The 18274-nt window shown below is 41.0% G+C and overlaps 1 protein-coding gene across 1 annotated transcript in view; it reads left to right on the top strand.

Annotated features, from left to right (window-relative positions):
* Positions 1–18125, top strand: part of FGF2 (fibroblast growth factor 2) — a gene marked incomplete at both ends in the record, with an annotated part of 28171 nt that extends 10046 nt beyond the window's left edge. The window contains 2 exons of the mRNA XM_080343936.1: positions 11335–11438; positions 17940–18125. Of these exons, the coding sequence (XP_080200062.1) occupies positions 11335–11438; positions 17940–18125 (290 nt within the window). The remainder of the gene's footprint in view (positions 1–11334; positions 11439–17939) is intronic.
* Between the last annotated feature and the right edge of the window lie 149 nt (positions 18126–18274).

Consider the following 18274-nt stretch of genomic DNA (forward strand, 5'->3'; position numbering starts at 1 on the left):
GTTCCCCTGTGGATGCATTATTTAAATGTCAGCATAGGGTGGATACACACAGCTTGATGGAAGGGGATAAAATAGATGGAGGATGAAGTAAGTCTCCAGGCTTAATGTCCTTGCATTGTCCTTGCAGTAAACTAGGTGAACAGGCACCAGTACAGTACTGTATGTGTATGGATTTTGATTGTGGGTTTTATTTAGTCGACTTTTTGCAAATATTTATTAAAGACTCTGATTAATTCTGGTAAGTCATCTTTTCATTGGTGTAGGAGGTGGGGGAAATTCAAACCCACACAGTCACTGTCTCTTAACCTTTTGGCCAGATTAAGAGTAATTTACTCTAAAGGGCAACTTAATTCATAGGAACTCCTCCTTGTCAGCTTGTTATTTCTTCCTACCCTGTGGGCTATGCCATGTCGCTGGTGCCTGATGCAGTTCCTCTGTGCTTCAGACTCTCTTAAAATCCAGTTTGCCAGTTCTTCTTGGCATTTCTAAAATTGGGCTTTTCCATTCCACCTGTGACACTAAAGCCTGTTATGTTGATGGGCTGGCAATTTCTCACCACTGCTCAGGCAGCGTTTTCCTTTTATCACATCAAATCCGCTATCCACTGCTCCGACATCAGTTACAGCTCCAAAGTACTGTGTACTACTGAACACTTGTGTGAAGGAGCACTAAAAATACCTTTTAAAAATGATATTTTTTACCTTCTCTGTCTTCTGAAATCACATTTTTGGGCTTGTATCAGGTTGTCCCTGTTTTTGTATGTTTATTTTACTGCAGGTGAAAAACAGGTCGCAGTTACAGAGATAAGTGAATGCATGGTAAACACAAAGAGCCGAAATTCTGCAAGGTCTGTACGTGTCTTCTGATATTAGTCAGTGACATTGTTATGTTGGCTGAACAGTCGTACCAGCTTTGTTCTAAAGCTGAGCAACTGAAAGTGGTTATTCTGCGATGGACTTCTGTGAATACTAAATGAAGTGAAAGCAGTTTAAAGAAACATGCTGGATTACTGTACCCTTGTTACAAAAAGCCCTTTGAGAAAAGTCCTGAAAAACATGTGTGAACGTGCATTAAATGCCTTCATTTGGAACCCTCCAACGTGGTTCTAAATCAAGAATTTGAAATAAAGGTATCGGTAACTCAGAGACTAGGCTTTATTACCCCTACTCAGTAATGAAGGAAGTCCTCCTCTGGTAAAGTTACTAGTTCTTTCTGCATGGATTTGGCCCCTTGACTTTAAGTGATGCAGTCGGCTCATCTACAGCGACAAGGAGTCTGCAAACAGTGTGGCAGCGAGGTACAGCAAATCATTTTATACCATAGGGTACTTGTGGTCTGTGGTGTTTGAAATCCTTAACGCCAAGCAATCACAGCACAAAATACCCAAGTTGTGTTTTGTAAGCAAAATACAGAAACTCTAGTGCTTTTAACTTTTAAAGGACCCGATGAAGTTTGATCAATTGGTTTGTGCAAGCTGTGTGAAATGAAGAAATGTAATTGTTCATGTTTTATACATGGGCATTTAAGCAAGGAGCACTAAGCCTGACTGTTGCCAGAGAAGTTGTATGTCACATTATTCTGAAATTATTCTTCTGCAGGATGATTTTGCTATCCTTTATATGAAATTTATAGGGAGCATTTGAGGATGCTGTGTATTTGGTAATCACTGTTTCTGGGGGAGGACTCGCAGTGCGATAGGTGTATGTTAGATGTAGTTGGTGTGATAGGTATATGTTAGTTGGAGTTGGATATTTATAGGAGCTTGGGTTAAGATGTAAATAAGAATAAATGAAGAACCTGAACAAGGAAATAATTTTCATTGTATTCAGTGTTTGAACTACTTAAAAAGATTAAAACTCTTAAGATCTGTGAATGTCCATGTTAAACAGCACACTAGGTTAGTGGGTTGATATACAGTTACACAAGTTATTATTTTGTTTAAAGCCTTGGATTTACTTGGAAGTGTAACCGGAACTTTTTAAAGTGTTGATATTTCAGAAGTGTATATTTTTCTTGTAGATGTTTACATTTTGAAGACCGTAGGTCTGTCTGCAAGTGGTTTTATGCCTCTGGCTGGCAAAAAGGAAAAAGATACACTTACAATGTTGTCATGCAAAAGCAAAGCAATGTGCCTTTGTATGGGAGCGTGACTCACTATTTCTCAGTGAGACACTTCGTTTGCTTGATTTTGTTGCTGTTCTGTGGGTTTTGTTCATGAAAAGACCACCTCTTCTGCTGAGGCTCCTTGCTGTTTTTCATATGTATTTCTGCCTTTTCCCCACATGTACGCTCCAGGGTTTAGGCAGCATGTACTTCAGCAGCTCTGCCGATGGCACAGTTGCTTTACAATGGGGCTATGAAAGCAAGAGTGTTCGCAGTCTCAAGACTGGGGATGCCTCGTATGTCAATGCAAAGCTTATTGCTTAGCAGAATATTTTAATGTGCTTAATATGGCTTCCAGAAAGAGACATCAAAAAGTGTCAGAGCCTAGATGTAGGGGGACAGAGCCAAAGATATTTCTGATTCCTAGAGATACATTACAATAGGCATCACCAGCTCATGGGCTGAGGTTTGGATCAGACCCACAAGGGCAGCTTTGTCTGGCTCTGGAAATGCCAGAATGGGGATGTTTAATCTCTGTGTGTGTGTGTACATGCATGTGTCTCTCGGATGAACCTGCCCTTGGGTTTGGGAGGGTTTATTATGTTAGGTGTGGAGCAAACACGCCCGCCTCTGTGTGTCTTGCTTGGACACCTGACTGGGAATAGACATTGCCCCTAAGCGTGAAGGAATCGTCCAGCTTAAGCCACAGAGTATGCAGGAGTGGAAATTTAGTCGCAGAGTGTTGCATTTAGAAAAGCAGTGTTGATTGTTATATTTCCCCACTTTTTAGTGAACTTTCTTGCATGTCTGATTCTCCTTCCCTCCAGAGGTGATCTACCTCTGCAGCACTGAGACCGCAAAATAGTTGCTGCTTCGTTCTTTTCTGCGGGCACGGGGGTGCGGGAGGACGACTGATGGGGAGCTGGCGCGGTAGCTTCACTGCAGTGTCATTCAGGGGCCCCATGGAAGGATTTTCCTTACAGGGCCTCTGCAAATATGTTGGAGATGGGCCCTGAGCCTTTGGCTTGGCTTTAGCTTTTCCACAGCAGAGACTGTAGTAATGCTAGTCATTGATCCAGAGACGTGCAGCCTGGGGTTTTTCAGGAGGTACATAAACTCTCCCTTCTTGTAAACCAAGTGAGAGGTGTTTTGCTAATGACCTTTTCAGTTCAAATGAAGTGGCTGTATGTTAATGAAAACATGCATTGAAATAGCATGAGATTCCTCCCGTCTTTCCCGGGTCCATAAACTGTTGTTCGTTGCTCTGTCTGGGCAAGGGGTGCATTTGCTGTTGACATGTTTGCAAACTCCAAATAATCTCTTGGACCACTGGCCGATCAATGGTTTTGGGCCCAGAGTCCTCTTGACAAAAGGTTGTATCTCACTCACATTCTTGCAGGGTCTCAAAAGTGATGCTGCAGTGGGGCACTGTGGTTGTGGCTGCAGGAAAAGTCAGTGAGCCCTTGTGAGCTTTGATTGAAGTTGTGTGTGTGTTTGACAGTAGTGAAAATGTGGCAGCAGAGTTTTCACTGTGAAGTGATGGAAACCCTTGAGCAGGAGGCTGGACTAGATAGGGTCCTTCTGACCTGAATTTTAAGTGATTTTTGAGACCATGACTAGGTATTAGTCTGCACTGAAGTCTGTTTGTAGTGATCTTTACTAGGTAGATTATAATTGAAGTCTAGTTTAGGCTTTAATCATACCTTTATTTGCTGTGTAAGAGTATCCAAAACCAGGAGCCGATGGTTTTTATTTTAGAGTTTCTCTGATGCAGTGGTTAGATTTCCTGTTTCTTTGTGGAGGAGCGGGAAGATGGGGATGTTGGGAATCCACTTGGCTAATACATCTCAAATTCCACATACCTGACTTGCCAAGTTTGCCCCAGTACAGCACCCTAGTACCGCTTACCCTGCCCCTTTGCCTTGCTGTTTGCTCTTTATGTCTCCGTCTTTTATTTTTCCTTATGTATTTCTTTGGCTTTCTTCCCCCGCTATGACCTTTGCCTTCCCTCTTCCTTAGTGATACTGTGGCATACTTGTGCCCCAGAACATCTTCGCCAACGCAGCTGCTCCGAGTAAAATAATAGCCCGTGGCTTCGCGCAGCCCGGTTGCCCCAGGCAAAGGGCTCCTGTTGCAGGAGCCCGGACGCGCTGTTCTCTGCGTCTGCCAGCACGTGTTGGTTCGACTAAGACTGTGTGAGAAAGGTACTACGAGCTCGGCAGCGAGTAACTTCCAACATGTGCAGCTCTCTTTTCCTAAAGTATTAAGTTGCTGGATTTTGCCAAGATCTTCTAAAGAAACCAATTTTGAAGGAGTTTTTTTGGCCGAACTCTTTATGATGCAGAGCAATGAAATCATTTGGGACCATTTAAGTTAGTGCAGTATTATTTGGTCTGGGCCATTACAAAAGCTTTGCTGGGTTGAGAGAACTGCGAAAGGACTTTGGAGTCTTCATTGTACGTGTAACTTTTCTAGCGCTTAGGGCAACAGAAAAACTTTTGGAAAATGTACACATTTTCTGTGCTCTGCATCTTTTCTGTCTGTGTTGTGCTACTTGTCCGTAAAATTCTTTTCTCCTCTGCAGTATGCAAAACAACACTGGAAATACTTTTCTGAGCTCTTTAAGAAGTTCTTAACAGCAATCTTGCACCTTGCCAGCCCCAGTGCTATTGAATTCCACTTTTCAACTTTCATGTTCTTAGAAAAGTCTCACCAAGTAGTGAAGTGCCCATTTTTAACTCTCAAATATGCTAGCTAGGTAAACCTGCGACTTGTGAATCTGTCCTGGCCATATATCCTATGGAAGAGGGATAGTCATGTATGTGTTACTATAATCTTACATCCACAATCCACTAGTGACATGACTGCATGCAGAAATCCCTGCCTGTGCAGCTCTGCCAGCTGCAGGGGAGGGACACAGCAGTGCAGGGAGTGTTTTGTCTGTGTTTAACATGTCACAGGATCAGGACCCAATCTAAAAAACACCCACTCCGAACTGTTGAACCTATCATACATCATGGAGCAGTCTTGAAGAGGTTCAATCTTCTGTAAATTGTCTTACAACAAAAAGGAACATCACTTTAGTCATTTTGCCTTTCAGATGCTGGTAAAAATCTCTGTGCCCAAGTGTCACTGTTGGAAAGAGTGCACCTGCACATTCCTTGTGTTAGGGGCAAAAGCCCCCACGTTCTTGTATGGTCATGGGCATGCTCCAGAACAGCTGTATTTATCCAGGAGAAGCTGTGTGTAGTGCAACATGGGGAAAACTCTCCCAGGTGTTCTGGTGCGTGTTGCAGTGTGGTTCAACATCCTTTAATGCCACAAATTGTCCTGGTTTCAGTGGAAATGCAGATTAGGCTGTGGCTTGAATTGTTCTTCAGCCAAAACATTACCGAGTATGTATTCTTAACTCAGCCTCTGTGAATTCTGAAGAGAAAGTGTCTCCCCTCTATCCCGTTTTATAGTACTGGGAGGCATAGTAGTTTTACTCAAGCTACATCCAAAGTGATGTGTTTTCCTAGTTAATGGTATTCTCCTTAGGTAAAAGTAGCTCTTTGGATAATCTGCCATATAGAGATGTAGATGGTATTATAAGCGAGAAGATTTATGATTGTAAAATAAATACTGGAAATTCCGAGTATTAGATTACCCTTATGGCTTTAGAAGGCTGTGTATGTGTAACAGTCTTTAATGACACCTCTAACAGCGTTCAACAACTGGGTGCTAAGTCAGGACTCCTTTTTCACGTTTTTTCTCCCAGTCACAGCCCCTAATAAAATGTCCTGTCAAAAATGAACACGGTCACATTTTTTACAGAATTAAGTCCTCTTTTATTTTAGCTCACCTATCGTTCACCTACCTTTCAAGGCAGTGCTGTGGGAAAAAAATGGACAAAGCATTGATATTCTCTGTTGCGAGTGTAGCACTGAGGCGCAGCGGTTGCTGCGGATCCTGGTGGAAGAGCTGGGGCTCAGTGAGCTTTTAGCTTGGCTGCTGTCAGATGCAGAATTGCCGTGCTCTGGCAATGGGATGCACCGCCCTCAGCAGCTGGAGATGCGATTTGGACACCGTCTGCCTGTGGAAAGCATTTTGCAGTTCAAGAGGATGACAAACAGCTTGTGAGTTTTTTGGTATGGGTATCCTTTTGCAAAATTTGAGGAAAATCTCATTGATAACTGAGTAACTTAAAAAAAAACCCCAACTTTGGACCCACAGTTAAAATTTTGTGGTTTGTATGTTTGTACGCTGCTGCTGTGTGAGTTAACTGAGACAGGGCTGGGGCACGGCTAGTGGTACTTTACTCCCGTGTTTATTACGGCACAGAGGAACTGGAAATGTGCTTCCAAGGAGAAGAGTGTGACAGGATCTCCTGGTTTCATAGGCAGCACAAGCAAAGAGAGATTTGCTCATCGTGTCTTTCAGATATTGTGTTTCTTTTCCCTCTAATTGGAACTTTCATCAGCATTTCTTGCATTTCAGTCAGATGCCTTTTAGACAACCACCTTCTGATTAAAAATTTGCTTAATGCTTGCTGTCTCAAAAGCTGTAAATATCTATCAATTAATTTAATTTTGGTTTGAGAATTTTGTCTTTATCTGGCTTGTTCTCTTTCCACCTTATGATGCCACGTCTGGTTTTGTGCTTTTAACTGTACAGCTTGTGAGAGAGCTGTACAGTATCTTCTTCTGGGCTTGGTATCTTTTCTCTGGGAAAATCTTTACTGTAGTATTATAGACTGTGTTATATCCATAAATTGCATTTTGTTAATTGATTCAGGTAGAAGATTTGTAATTGTGCTGAACACAGGAACAAGGAAATGGCTCAAAGGAGAGTTTTATTTAGGATACTTCTATAATCCTATATTACGGTATTAGAAGTTGTGTCAGACAAAGGTTTTAAATCCATCTCCTGAATTATAGTTCAGTGCTTAACTTTGCCTCTATTTCATTAATCTTTTCTAAACCTTTTAATATCTTCCCAAAGATACCACTTTATGCTTATTCCTCAGAGTTTCTACCCTAGCATGAAATAAAAATTGTGTATCTTGCCCTGCATTTCTTCTTACTTGGTAGTAAAAGTGAAGATGATCATACTTCAGCTTGTTAAGAAGAAATACAAAAGAAAGCCTTAGTAGTAGTAAATTTACCGAGTCCTTTTTAGTTGTCAGTGCATAAAGCTCGCGCGGGTTATAATTGGGATACGACATTTTTTATTTCATAACTTTGTGATGACTCGGCCTCAGGGCTCAAGATGTTTGCTCAGCGTGCCGCGTTCTCTGCTGTCACAAAACCAGCAGGCATCAACCACAGCCTTGCGCTTGGCGCCCATCACAAATGAAAGGGCGTGCTGGGAACGTGAACGGTGAAATGCCAAACTGCTGGGCCTGAGGGGGCCTCCCAAAAGCTGCCAGAATAACTGGGAAAACCTGCCTTTTTGGCCCTCTGTTGATTAGCTGTTTCATAACAACCCGTGCTACTTTTTTGGAATACAAGCTTTTTATGGGTCTGGTTTTGAGGTACAAATATGCTGAAGACAAATGTTACAAACAGATCTAAGATGATGGCCTGTGTCTGAACTGTTGCTATCAGTGACCTCAAGGCTGCAAAAGATACGGATAATCAGTGTCAAGTGTTATGTTTCTCTTACAATTGATTGCACCGAGTTGCATTGAGCTTAAACCTAAAACTGTTGCTTCTGGTGATGATTGTGTTGTCAAAATGTGTTTGATTAGCAAGGCTGTATTATATTTTGGCATCTCCACATCAACACAACACTGTGGCAAATAATTACCTTGCATTAATAAAGTAATAAAATAACTCTGAAACTTGCAAAACTTAATGTTACTATTTTGGCTTTGCTTATTCATGTGTTTTTTGAGTTAGAGAGGAAAAACCAGTGAAGCCAATTGTTGCTTTTGGGGCTTTCAGTATTTAAGTGCTTTTCAAACTCTGCAGGAAAATGCCTTTTTTTTAAAAAAAAAAAATAAAAAAAGTAACACTTTTCACAAGCTTCTCCAAACTATACAAATATTTTTACAGGCCTTAAAAACCTGTATTAAAAGTTTATTTTTACAGAACCTGAACTTGTGGCCCTGGATGACGCCGTAGGAGTTGGTATGCTTTTTTTGTCAGGAGAAAGTCACGAAGCATAATAAGTCTGTACTGCAGTAATTAATATTACTTTTCAGATATTTTACACAGCTGTTTCTTGTTAATGTGCGGTATACTTGGGCACATCTCAAAAGTCCATTTCCCCCAGTCCCTGCCCAGAGCACTTCTCTGCATTCTTGCTTCCCCAGAGGCCAAGGAGTTGCACTGAAGGTTTTTGAAGCTGTTTGCAAGTCTGATTTTGGCTTAATAACTCAGGGAGGGCTGCGTTTTACATACTTCATCCTGGGATGAAATTAAACATCTCGCTGAACTTTTTATGACTACAGAGGTTTCTGTATTCCTTGGAAGTCAGGGGTTATGAGTGAATTATGAGAGAGGCTTTTTTTTTCCTTTGTGCAAAATGGCAACAGGCACATAATTCGTAAGAAACCATTTTATCTTCTTTAGAGTGGAGCATTTGTATTAATACGGCTTCAGTTGTGTATACAAATTACTGGATTTACTAGCAACTCCTACCGATATCTGTCTGTATCTAGGGAAAAACCAGATGAAATAATTTTAATACTTAAAAAAGGGTTTGTGGCAATTATCCTAAAGATCTCCTGTTCCTGATATTGTTGGAGTTTCTTCAGTCCTGTGTTTAGGAGGAACAGAAGTAAACCAATAAAGTTTTCATTTGAATTGCAGAAATCTCTTTCTTCCTGCAGCTAAGAGCCAAATAAGCAGCAACACCCCTCTGGATCTCAAGAGCTGCTCCCACCCCAAAATTTGTGATCACTTCAAGCATTTATTCTGGTTGCTTGAAAGATCAAGCTTTTTAATACTGCATCTTTAAATAGAAAAAACTATATACTCTGCAAAAGCAGGTAGGTGAAGGAAGCTTGTGTCTGAGGTGACGTGTCTCAGTTCTGCCCATCAGGTTTTGCGAAACCAGCCTCACTGTACAGAACCGGGTGTGTGGGTGAACAGGGGTTGCTGTCTCGCATCAGCCCTTCAAAGAAAGAAATGGGCAAACACAAACCGATGCGAGTCCCTGGCTGAGTCCTTCTGAGCAAATGGGGCGTAGCTGTTGGTTCCTCTAGCTGGGCTTTTGTCATGGTGAGTTCTCTGTATAGAGTGTTCAAAGAGAAAATGTTTTTAACTAATTCCCAAAATAATTTCTGGGATTCATGTGTAAGAAGGGAGAAGCTGCAGTCTGTTTCATGTTTGGAAACACAGATAGTCTTGCACCAGATGAGTCACATCCTTTGTTCTGACACCTGATGGACTCATAACCAGTACCAGCTTGCGACACGCTGCTTGTTTCTTCTTTAGCTACTGCAGTTCTGTGTCCAAGTCTTCTTCGTCTTTATACATCCCAAGAAGGTGAGAAGCTGTTTCTCAGCTATTCCTCATTTTTGATGCCTGTGTTGCAATGATCTTGCTTCCTGTTGCAGAAATACGGTTGCTCTTAAAAATTCCTCTTTGGTGGAGCTGCGGATGAAAGCCCAGTGTGGCACAGAAAGCTCATGCTCCTCTGCGCTGGCTTCTCGCTGCTGTTCCATCAGTGAGGGGGTTTTGCTGGAAGTGATGGCCATCCACAACAGAGGCAAACCGAGGGATTGTGGAGATCCAGTTTCTTGTGTTCTGCTGTTACAGAAATGGTGGTGTGTGTTTTTAGCAGAAATTGGATGGAATCATACTGCCCGTGCAAGCTGGCTCCATGCGATGGAGCTGCGGGGAATGGGCACATGTTTGCTGGGAAGGGAAGGACCACATATCAAGCCACGCAGTCCTAAGAACTCGTTTTAGTTGCTGTATGGACCTTTTCCCCTTTTTTAAGTGATGTTTTAAATAATCAATGTTAGGTTTTCAGCGGGAGATGATGTAAAAACGGTGGCAGTAGAACAGGATCTTGTGTGAGGTTTAGGACAACATGTAATTTGTTCCCTTTTCCCCCTCCTCTTCTCCAGAAAAATGTCGGTTCCAACACAGTGTTTAGATTTCTTTTGAGCCATAAATACTTAAGTCACGTAGAAGATGTCTGATGGACTTTTCGATGTTTTTTTATTGTAATGTAGTATTCCTTGTTCTGTGTAGCTAATGCTTGGAAAACCTGAACTTTGAGGGGCAATGTCGCAGATATTCCTGTTAAGGTTGGACCAAAATGCAGCATAGGTGCAACATCCTGGCTCTGCTGTTTTAACCACTTAAAGGCTTGATTTATTTGTCATTCTGATTGCAAGGATGTGAACAATCAGGGAAGAAAAAAAGCAAAGAGCTCTTCTGGATTTAGGGCCACTTTTGCTTTATATTTATAGCTTGAAACAAGCTGCAGGCAGAGGGAGAACATTTGTGTTTTAGTGTAAACTCCTGGGTTTGCTTTGTGGCTAGAAGAATCAGGCTTTGTGTTAATTCACAGGCAGTAGCAAAAAGCTATGTGATATGGCCTTATAGATTTTCAAACAACCATGACGGTTCATTTATTTAAATACTTGATTAAAATAAACCCACTTTTCATGTTGCTGATTTCTGTAACACCGTTTCTTGTGTCTTTGCTATCCTCATCTACTTTTGCAGTTTGGTTTGTTCATTCTAAGCACTTGTTGGATGTATGGTGTGAACTAATTGATACTTTTGGGAACTCACAGAACATTGAGTGAGTTCCCACAGTGATGTGGTCCTGAATGATCTTTATCATAGTGCAGACTCCTGCCTCGCTGACAATGTAGCTGTATAGAATCGCATCAATGGCTGACGCTGCTCTATGAACATTAAGAAATATCACCTTAAGAAAATTGCCGTGAAAAATTCGCTTTTTCTATGAGCAGTCAACTATGCTGTTAGTGGTCCTTTAAGGCATTTTAAGGGTTTTTAAATTGCTTTTATGTGAGATGAACATAGAAGAATAACTTGTGCTTGTTGTTGCCAGTGGCTCCTTGCTTTGCAAGAAGTATTTTATTTGATGAAAAATGGGATCAGGAAGCTAAAGGTTGAAAGGTTACTATGTTCACTGCAAGCCAAAGGTCGGGCTTTCTCAGGTTTTAGGTTTGAAGCAGTAGGCTTTGCAGTCAAGTGCTGAAATACCACAAGGGCAGTGAAAATTTACTTTTGCCTTTGTTTGTTTGTTTTTTGTTCTCAGTCAAACTGCAACTTCAAGCAGAAGAAAGAGGAGTCGTGTCAATCAAAGGTGTCAGCGCAAACCGCTTTCTGGCTATGAAGGAGGATGGCAGATTGCTGGCCTTGGTAAGCAGCAGTTTTTAGTGTGTGTTCTCTATGCGTGTATCTGTATTGGTGGGTACTCTCCTCGCTCTGTATTGAGCAATTTCTGCTCCAGCAGGACTTACTCAACTTCTCCGTGTGTGATTTATCAGGGAGAAATTAACTCTGCACAACTTTTGTGAGTTAATTGAACAATGACGAGATGGATCTGTCTGCCCCTGCTTAGAAGCTGCAGAATTTAACTAAAACAGCCTGAGAAAGAAATATTGTAGTGATAGTGTATAGAAGGAAATCATAGGAACAAATGAAGGATAAAGTCTCTCCCTTTTTTCCCCCCATGAGTATTCTCCTCTTTCATTTATTCTCTCATAAAATGATTGTAAAGACCCTTTTAAAATAGGAAGTAAACCAAACTTTTTAAAATGTTGACTTTATGTTTTTGATGGTAATCTGTATATATTGTTTTTTCATATTCCTCTTTGTAGAGAATTAGGTTTTTTGGTCATGTAGACTTCCAAGCTAGAAAACTGTCAAGAAAAGCTTTTTGAAAATGTGATGATAAAATTTTTAAGAAGTTATTAAATGTGGGTAAACTAGTCTCTCATAGGACTGGTTTTAGTTTAAGCTCCATGAATTTTATTAGTATCGGTGCAATTTTTAACAGTGTTTTAAAGCCAATATGTTTAGCAGACTCTGAGAACTGAAAGGTCTCCTCGAGCTAGATTATAAATTTTGCTTTAAGAGCTGCAGGCTCATTTTGCTTATGAGACACAGATACTGTAAATCTCCATATTTATAACCTTCAGTGCAGAGAAACCTTCAACACTTGTGAAGTACCACTGTAGGGCTTCCTAGTAGAATTTTAGTTTGAAATAACCCCTGATGTTTTGGTATCTTGAACACAGCCCCATTCAGCTTCTGTGCAACTCCCCACCAGTAACAGGTGTTAAATAATGAACTGAATCTGTGACCCCAGCTGAGCCACAGCTAATGAAAGAGCCCTGTGAAAGGCTGCAAAGTTCCTTCTGGTTCCCCTCAGTTCTGCCTCTGCCAAAGTGAAATTAGGCTGAAGGCAAACGAACCGCTTCAGCAGTTTCATAGGTGAGCAGGGAGCCCTGGTGTGGTGCCTCAGCACGGCAAGGCTCTGGCTCCAGGGAGCGATTTTGTTTATGCCTGTGAATACAGTTAAAGAACCTGTTTCAAGTTACAGCTTTATTTACTTGGATATCGTGTGACAGCTCAGTTGAAGAAAATGTGAGTAGTCGTCCACTGTGCTATTCTTGAATTAAGGATAATTGGGAATTTCCTGTGGTGCTGGCGTGCTGGCATTCGCCTTCCCGTTCAAATTGCCCTTCTTACCCTGAGCAGCAGTGAATGGTCAAAATAGGGCAGTCAGGACTGTTGGTAAAGTTAGAAACACCCAGGTGCGTTTATATTTGGGATTTCCAACCTGTTGTTGCATGGTGAATTTTGGTTGTGTCGTTTGCATAGAATATGCTTCTCTTCCAGCTATATGCAGTGATTTTTATCAGCTTAGCTCCTGTAAGGCGATGTAAGGAGACTCTCTGCTGTTCACTTGGAATTACTCTCTCAAATCTGGTCAAGCTGGGTCACTTTGTGCTTCTTGTTGGAGCATTTAGAAAACATTTGTTTTGCTTTGTTTCTGGAAAACTGTATTGCTTGAATCATGTCTGCTGCAAACACTGTTTTCTGTAGCTATTAATTTTTGCTATTCATAGGTGAAACCTGTCTACTCTTAAGATTTTTGGTCTTCAACCAGCCTAATGAATACTTGTGCAATTTCAAGGTCATTTTCTGAAGCACAGGCAATGTTTTTTCTCTGAGGATTTCTGTACGGTGACTTCAGTTTGTGGCCAGTTGTGCCTCTGCTGTTTTCTGCCTACAAACGTGCTCACAAAACTGTCCCTAATTGCCAGCATCTCTTATTCAGTTTGAGCAGTGTTGTATTTCAGCGAGAGCTTCTTAACAGCATATGCTGGAAATCTTTGTGGTGAAGTGATCTCGTCAGTGCACATGAATTCATATCGGCTGAAACCTTTGGTTATTTCTTTTAAGACATTCTGGAACTTTAATTTCTAAACACCTATTTAGTTCTCTAATCTGCTAGTCAGTCAGGTACTCTTCTCTGCTATTTCATCAGTAATTTTAAGTAGCATGCTTTCCAATGAAGAGAACATGTTAGAGGCAAATTTATTCCTGGAGTGAAGAATCTTAAATGTTGTGAAGGCTTCACAAATTTCTGTGGTGAAACTGCTGGTCATGGTCTCCTCAATGTTTTTTCCCTTCATCTGGTCACATTCTGGATCTCCTGTGTATGAGCCTAAACCAATGTTCCCCCCCTGTTCAGTTTGCTGTTCCTGTGCCTCGGCCCATTGTGGATTTATTGCGTCACTACCAATACTCCAGTCTTTAAGTATCTGGGTTTTTTTGGGATACTGAGATAAAAATTCTCTTTGGTGTTGCACAGTTGCCCACTAACTCGAACATCAGTTCACAGAGTTTATTCCCTGTCCCAGGTACGTTTGGCACTTCTTGTTATTGCAGGCTCTCTTACCTGTACTTGCGTGTCGCTTTGTGCTATGAGCCAGGTTTCTGAGCACTGTGTGAAACAACTGTATTCTTTTTAATACCTAGCAATCCGTTACAGCTTTGAGTAGGCTTCCTGTTCTTAGGTAAACACTTCTTAACATCTCTTTTGTTTCTTCTTTTTTATTACTTTTTAGTGCCAAGGATCAATTTATTTAGTGTCCTTGTTAACATCTTCAAAAATACTTTTGCAAGTTATTATTCAGGCTCATTTTTCATCTGGTTGGATGTTTTTGTGATCACTTTGTTGCGGCGTGTTTTCATGGGTTGTTCGGAGTTGGATTGCAGAATGATTTATTGCATAGCCATACTACTGCTTTACGTTGGTGGTTGCGTGGTGCTGCACTGGACCCCATTCTTGTCTTGAAAGCTGGATGATACAGCTTGTAATGGAGCAGTTTCGTGCTGTTTACTAACGGACTCAGTTGCGGGGGGAGGTAATCTTGACCAGTTCAGTCACTGGAGGAAATGGCTGGTTATTAATGCAGTTAATCAAGACCTCCCCTTGGAAAATGCTGCTTTAACTAAAAATATTTGTGCAGAAATGTCTCCGTTCCATCAGATTTTTAATGGAAAAATTGCAACATTTCACTACTACATTTCATTTTGACTTTGCAGTTTCATTTATTTATAATAATGAAATCTTTTTACTTTATGGGATTAAACATTTTTTATTATTTCAAGAAGAAATTTCTCAAAATTTCCAGTAAGAGAAAGAATTTTGATTTTGATTGACTTTTATATTTCACAATAAATAGTAATTTAAGGGTATGACCTGCTCATTGCATCTGTCGTGCCTCTGTGGTTTCACTATGACTGGACACGTTTTGCCAGACTGAAGGACATGACTTGAGGGAAATTATTTTCTTTTAATGTTTTAGATTAAAATTGTGGTACAATAATATTTGTGGGAATAACCTTTATTTCCTGGCCCTTTTGGAGTTAGAAAGGGCTAAAAATGATGATCACCTTTCCTGGGTCATACTTCATGCAGTGCGGTAGTTACAGGTTAACCCTCTGCTGTTGCTTTTAAGAATGAACAAACTTGAGGAATTTTTATTCCTAATCTGAGTCCAAAATGTCAAAACTATTTAATTAACATAACATGGTGTTAAGGAAGATACAGTTTGCACTGAAAGCGAATCATGGGTGGCGTTTGGCCGTGCAAATAAGGGAGGAAAAGCTTTGTCGCCGAATTTGCTGCCTCTTTCAATCATTTAATCTGGCGCGGGTGGGTCACCTTGAGGATTTCCGTGGTCGGTGCCGTTGGGCTCCACTGAGCTCACAGCAGACACGCTGTGTGTGGCACAAGCGCAGCTAATGGTAAAAACTCATGCGCTCGGTGGATTTATTTAGTCTCTCGGACTTGTTTGGGATGGAGCTCTTGCTCGGCAGCGGACAAAGCGCTGAGCGGTGGCGGGGCAGGCGCTGAGCGGCGCTGGCGGAGGTGAGGAGTGAGCCGGCCGCGATGGGCTCTGCCAGGATTGCCAGCGTGGGCATTTGTACTGACCTTGCCTAAATGCTGCTTAAAGTATATTTTTGTTCGTAAATGCTTCTTTTCTTTATGCAGTTTCTGTGCTCTCTTAAGGCTGCTAGGATTCATTTCAGGCTTGGATCTGTGGCTTGAGATGATTAATGCATCTGTTTCACATTGCTAGAATGAAAGGCATTAAAACACAATTTATCTTGAAGATTATTTAAAATACAAATCATATGAAAATTGTTAATTTGATTTCTATTTGAAATGTAAAAATATTAGTTATAGACATGAAAAATTGCGTATGGATTTTTTCTTGGAAGTTCTTTTCCTTAGGAACCAAAATTCATATCTGAAAATGGTTGAAGAGGAGGAAAAAAACTTATATTTGAAGACATATGTTTGGAGACAGATCACTTTATTCCAGACTACATTTTAATGACTTAATTGCTTGTAGCTACAGATCCTTGGCATATATGAGGAGTTATTCTTCTCGTCTGTTTTCGTGCAACCATATGAAGCCTAGTTGTTCCAAGCTCACTTTTTAGTTCCAGTTGGATACTTCGTATGTTCATGAATGTTAACAGAAAATTGTAACAGAGAGTAGCCTGCTCATTTGGGAATTTCCTCATGTTCCCAGTCTCCTCTCCTGGATTTTACTTGCTTGCTTTTGAGTGAATAGCTTTGCTGCTCCTCCAGCGTTCCCCAAACCTTTCTGGGTAAATGAGTGCGACTGAATTGACGGACTGACAGACAGTGTATAAGAAAAGAAAGTGCCATCCCCTCCACCCTCCATCAAGTTCCTGCGGTGTTGAACTGCAGCCATCTTTGTATTTGAGAAAATCATTTCTCTTGCTTACAGCGTAGGTTCTGCAGGCAAGTTTGTCACTGTTACTGCTATGAGAGCACTAATGTTCATTGAAAGGCGTTTTGCTGCGTCACTGTGCCTTGGGATAAATGCAGTTAAATACAGACAGCAATCCTCTTCCTATAGATTGAGATCTTATTTGTAGCTGTTTGTATGTCCTCTTACATTGTCAATACAGACGAACCACGTGGTTTGTTAGTGGGGGATTATGGGAAGTGAATAAACTTTCCTGTTTTCTGTTGACTATGAACAGCTATAAATACTAGTCGCAGTTCAATGAGCTTGTGTTTAAGTGCCCCAGGCAATAATAACTATCCAGGAAATTTGTGCGTTAAAGTCTTGCAATAGATAATACCGACCTTACCTGATCTCACTGCTATGAACGGGATCATTTGAAAACGAAGACTGTTTCCCACCCCGAGGGAGCAGTGGCTTCTGTATGCAAAGCTGTGCCGAGCAAAGTGCATCCCGCTGTATTCATTAATGGCGAGCATACCTTTGGAGGGCTGTGTATGCAGTTGAGTATCTTCTCTCTGGTGCCCAAATGTGGAGTGTAAGAGAAGACATATGTAGTAATGCCCTGTAATGGTCTCCCAGCCCCCAAATGAATTCAGCTTTGGGGCCTTCTCAGCCAAGAATAGTTTCTACATGTTCAGTAAATCTCAGTGAATTTCTTTTCCATGCACTTATCCAAAAGTGACTCGAATCCATGTAAACTGGGGAAATAACTTCCCACGGTAAGGAGCTGCACAGTTCAATTGTTACCTGTCAAGTGAAGAACCACCTTCTTTTGTAGGTATGAAGGCATGCTCATTCAGGGGAGGGGGAGCAGGTTTTGAAGATATACTTCCTTAAGCAGAGTAGTTCCACAGATGTCCTTCTAAACACTAACCAAATATGCTTCATTTCTATGCGGTATAAACCTGTTTGCCAGGTCTGCTCTTTTCTTAAAATTATTTTAGAAGTTTTGGATTTCAAAAAATCCTGAGCAGATGCAGGCTTGCCATTGTTTCACAGGGCTGTAAATACAGATTTGTAGTGGCCTTAGGAAAGTTAAACCTCACTATGTGAAAAGAATAGGCAAAGGCTGCAGCTGTCCCATACTATTTATCTAACTGCTAAAAGGTTGGTTTGAGGGAAGTGAGGGAAATACTCGCTTTTCTATCACATCCTGCTTTTCTTTTTGGTCAAATTATAACCTAGGATGACATGGCAAAACTGCTGAGCGTGGAAGTTGAGATCTCTCATCAAGTGCCAAGGCACAGGGCTCTTCACTTAAGGGTTTGACTGAATTGCAGATCAGAAAAAGAGTTACGTAATGAAAGCAACTTAGAATCTGCTTGGTGTGTGTTGAAGACAATAAATGAATCATAGTTAAAAACTCTTCTTCTTGTAGGTGTTTTTAACAATATTGTAATGAACTGTAGCTTTCTTCAAACATGAAACATTTAACGTGAATTCCTTAAAACCAAATGTACTGCTAACTTGGCTTCTTGATAAGTTAGTCCGAGGAATCTGAAGAATTGATTTGTCGCGATGGAATGTCAATAATCGTTTTCTCTTTCCCTTTTAGAAATGTGCAACAGAAGAATGTTTCTTTTTTGAGCGTTTGGAATCTAATAACTACAACACTTACCGATCACGGAAATACTCTGATTGGTATGTGGCACTGAAAAGAACTGGACAGTACAAACCTGGACCAAAAACTGGACCTGGACAGAAAGCTATCCTTTTTCTTCCCATGTCTGCTAAAAGCTGATCGCCCTGGCAGGTTCCGAGTATATACACCACACTACACTAGAGAGGTTGAGTTTCCTACTCCTCTCCAAAGTAGCAAAAATATAAGCAATTATTTGCTGATATTAACTACTTGTGCAGATAAAACATTAAAACATGAATGTTTCATAC

The sequence above is a fragment of the Nesoenas mayeri genome (genome assembly GCF_963082525.1).
Source record: "Nesoenas mayeri genome assembly, chromosome: 4".
NCBI lineage: Eukaryota > Metazoa > Chordata > Aves > Columbiformes > Columbidae > Nesoenas > Nesoenas mayeri.